The 3,751-nt window shown below is 63.4% G+C and overlaps 1 protein-coding gene across 1 annotated transcript; it reads right to left on the minus strand.

Moving 5' to 3' along the window:
- Positions 1-263: 263 nt before the first annotated feature.
- Positions 264-3,514, minus strand: EMIHUDRAFT_252500 (hypothetical protein; the record flags this gene model as incomplete). The annotated part of the gene is made up of 10 exons (XM_005788278.1): positions 264-314; positions 411-575; positions 1,483-1,545; positions 1,718-1,799; positions 1,968-2,080; positions 2,214-2,320; positions 2,423-2,504; positions 2,585-2,664; positions 2,813-3,020; positions 3,167-3,514. 10 exons carry the CDS (start codon positions 3,512-3,514, stop codon positions 264-266), a joined length of 1,299 nt encoding a protein of 432 aa, XP_005788335.1.
- Positions 3,515-3,751: the final 237 nt, after the last annotated feature.

Here is a 3,751-nt window from a genome sequence, read left to right on the forward strand (position 1 = left end):
AGTACGGATGGTCGTAACAGCAAGTTTTTATGTCGTGACATGGCGCACAGGTGCCTCAGAACAGAAGTGTGCAGTGACTACCACTACACACCGATGCGGAATCGGGGACAAGTCCTCAATGCACAAAGAATCTCAAAATTGTCATGCGCAGGTGGTTGTGTTTATGGCAGGGTGCATGCGAATACGGGCGGCATGTCACTGTGTTTACATCAATCTACACGCAGGATGCGGACGCTCGGGCTGACCGGCAGACCGGAGCCGTATCAAGACACAGTGGGGGCGATTGCAGGCGCGGGTACGACAGTGATGCAGGACTCGATCATGGCGAGGCCGCGGCTGCAGAACGTGGGGCAGGTGGCGCTGGAGAGGGCTGGTGTAGAGGCGGGGGCCGGGGCGGGGGCGCCAGTGACGGTGCTGCCAGCACCCTTGGACCGGCGCAGCCGCTCGAGCTCTTGGATGAGGAGCTGCTGTCGCCTCGCCAGCTGCAGGATCGCCTCGCGCTGCTGCATGAAGGCGCGCGCCTCGAGCGCCGTGGCCAACAGTTGGGATGGCTCTCCGACCACCGAGGCGAGGCTCTGCCGGGGACGTGCGGAGGGCGGCGAGATGTGCTGCTTTCGGATGGAGGCCCCCACGCGGGCCGTCAGGTCACGGCGCGGTGGATCCTCAAACGAAGAGGCCCTCTGCAGCCGAGGGGGGCGCCTCGCCTTGCGGTCTGGCTGGGGAGACTCAGGCTGGACCCGGAGGGCCTCGAGTATCGTGTCCAGCTTTTCCTCCGCGGGCTTGGCGTTGGGGATGCAGCGCTCGAGAGGCGGCGCACCGATCGTGAACGAGGGCGCGAGGGGCCCCGATCGCGCGCGAGGGCGCGCCTTTGGTTGATGGGTGTCTGTCGATGGCGACATCTCAGCAGCCCCTAGGGGGCGCATCGTACTGTGGGTGATGAGCGAACAATCAGCGTGCTTCGGTTACATCGGTTTGGCTGGTGTGCAACCTCCAGATTACATGCTCAGAACGCCCTCGGCAGCGCGAGCTCGCTTCGATTTCGTGGAGGATGTGTGCCGAAGCGGAGATCCCTTCGATGAAATCGTGATTCGCCCTCAGCAGTCGCCTCCAGCAGGCCGAGGCTGCGACTGAACTCTGAATGGAACTTCTACCGAGAAAGAAAGCTGCTCGGGAGTGCCCAAGCTCATCGCCCTCCCTGTCAGCAGTCCTCCTCCGGGAATGTACGTAAGAGCCACATACACATCTCTGGTGGAACGTCCCGGACGGGAAAAGAAAAACCAAAAAAGCCCAACCAATGGCCACGGGCATTTTAATAAGCAGGCAAAAATGAATTTTTTCTGGGAGCAACTTCCTTGGTAGGCTGAGCGGGTAAGCCCCACGCAGCCCCCAGCGTAGTCCAATGTCCTCTCGAATGGTCGCTTGCTGCTCGAGCCCACAGCCCGCAGCGCCATATTTTCGCCGTCCTCCCGCCCCACCACACACCATGAGCACGTCAACGAGAACGACGCTGTTGCCGTTGGGCCGCGAGATGGAAAATAGCACAAACTGGCGGCTCGGCCAGAGGCGATTGGACAGTGAACCCGGATTCAGTAGTTGTGATAATGGCTCTGTCGTGTTCGATATGGCTCTGTCATCGTGCAACAAGTAGCGTGTGGAGCATTTGTCTCTTGAACGCAAGCGAAATCCTCGTTGAATGGTTTTCACTCCCGCGACGCACCCTCCCCGCGGCACGGCTCGGCAGCAGGTGATTGTAAGTTGTTTGGCAGCACACCGTCAGTAAGTGCGGTAGTGGGCATGCTCTCGCGCACATAGGCACATGCAGCAAAGCGCAGCCGCGTGTCACACGCCACGCGCATTCAGCAGAGCAGCAGAGCGGTGCCGAGAGAAGGCTTGCCAGAAGGGCCTCTTATTGCGGTGTCGGGGCTGCTCCCTCGCTGCCAGATGCTGGCTGCGCGTTCGAGCAGCACCGGAGCGCCTCCTCGAACATGTACTGCGAGGCCGGTGTGCGGACAACCCGCACATCCTTGAAATAGAGACCCGCCACCGAGCCGCGGTAGTCGTTCCTCCTACCCTGCGCCGCCTGAGGCGAGGCAAAAGGTGAAGCTCCGCACAAATCCGCTGAGTAACGAGGCATGCTTGGTGTGCGAAGCACATGTGCATGCACAGGTGGCATGTGCGTTTGTGTGCCGGCGCGTGTGTGCTTGCGAGACCACCTTGAGAGCCCTCAGCTTGGCCGGGGGTTGTATGAAAGCATGGAAGGTGGCAGCGCAGGTCGCGCCGCTCGGATCGTCGTGGATGCGCTGCATCACCAGCGGCTTATCTGCGGCCGGAAGGGCACATGTGAAGGACTGCAACAGTTCGGTTGGCGAACGGGGCGAGCCTGACTATCTGCGCTTGAGGGCCCAGCGAGGGCGGCGCGCACAGTCCTTGCAGTTGGCGTGGAGGAGGAAGCACGGGCCGGGGCATCGGTGGAAGGTCTTGGCCGTCGCGCCTCGGTCGTGGAACTATGCGCATGGCGTGTAATGAGACAGTAGAGTACGCGTTTTGTAGATCATTGGCAGTCGGTGCGGCGTGGGCGGCTCACCGCGGGCCAGTATTGCGGCGACATCTGGCGATTCCATCCGCAAGGCAGCGAGTAGAAGAGATCGCCGCCGTCGGCCATCCCTGCACGCCGTTGCACGCGGCTGAGCACAGCGAGAGGTGCGTGGGTGTGAGTGAAGGCGTGCGGCGTCTGGAGAGGGTTAGTCGGCGCTGAGTCGGGGCTCGCCGGGCACAGACATCCACGAGTAGAGGGTCTGGTCGGCCACCCAACCGAGGGTGCGGTTGTTGGGCTTGCCCCGGAACCAGTTCCAGCCCAGCTCCTCGAGGGTCGGACCAGACGCGAGCCTGCGCGGCAGCTGCTGTGACGCGAAGCCGGCGACAACCCGTTGGTACAACTGTGAGCGGCGCATCCGCTCCAGCCACATGAGCATCACCCCGGTGTTGTAGCCGCGGCCGCCGAGCTCGACGAGCATCTTGTACTGCGGCGACTGCTCGCTCACGATGCCAACCACGTGGCTCGGTGCAAAGCGGTCTGAGAGGAAGGGTCGGCAATCGGCTGAGGGTCAAGCGCAGGCTGAGGGTCAGGCAAAGGCTGAGGGTCAGGCGCTGGCTGAGGGCGGGCTACGGAGCCCGCGCCAAAGTGGCTCCACAGCTCAGCGATTGGCGCCGAGACCATGATGTCCGCGTCCAGGAGCAGGACACGGCGGACAGCAGATGGTAGGACGTAGTGCAGTAGGTTCTTCCATAGGTACGTGTACCCTGGCCCGCGGGTCAGCAGCCTGAGCTGCGCCATCAGGTCGTGCGCCTCCTTGGGCGCTTGCGAGAGGGAGTAGAGGTGCACACGACCTCCAAGCGGGGAGGCGGGCCCGAGGAGGCGGCAAAGGCTCAATCGCACCGTCGAATTTGGCGGCTCGTCCGTTACGATGTGGTACCGCGCTCGCCCGCCTGGTGCAAAGGCGTCAATGTTGCGCATCGCGCGCAGTGTGCCATTCAGCCTCGTAGCGTCTTCATTGTCTCGGAGGCGGAGGCCGGCAGGGACGCATCCTGCAGGCGGTGGCGGGCTCGGCGGCGACGGAGACGGCGGCGAGGGCGAGGGCTGGGGTGAGGGCGGCGGCGAGGACGGTGGAGGGCTTGGTGGAGGTGGCGAGGGCGGGGGCGAGGCCAGGGGTGGGATCGGGGGCTGTGGCGAGGGTGGTGGCGAAGGCGGAGG

This window comes from Emiliania huxleyi (genome assembly GCF_000372725.1).
Source record: "Emiliania huxleyi CCMP1516 chromosome Unknown EMIHUscaffold_1362, whole genome shotgun sequence".
Classification (NCBI taxonomy): Eukaryota; Haptophyta; order Isochrysidales; family Noelaerhabdaceae; genus Emiliania; species Emiliania huxleyi.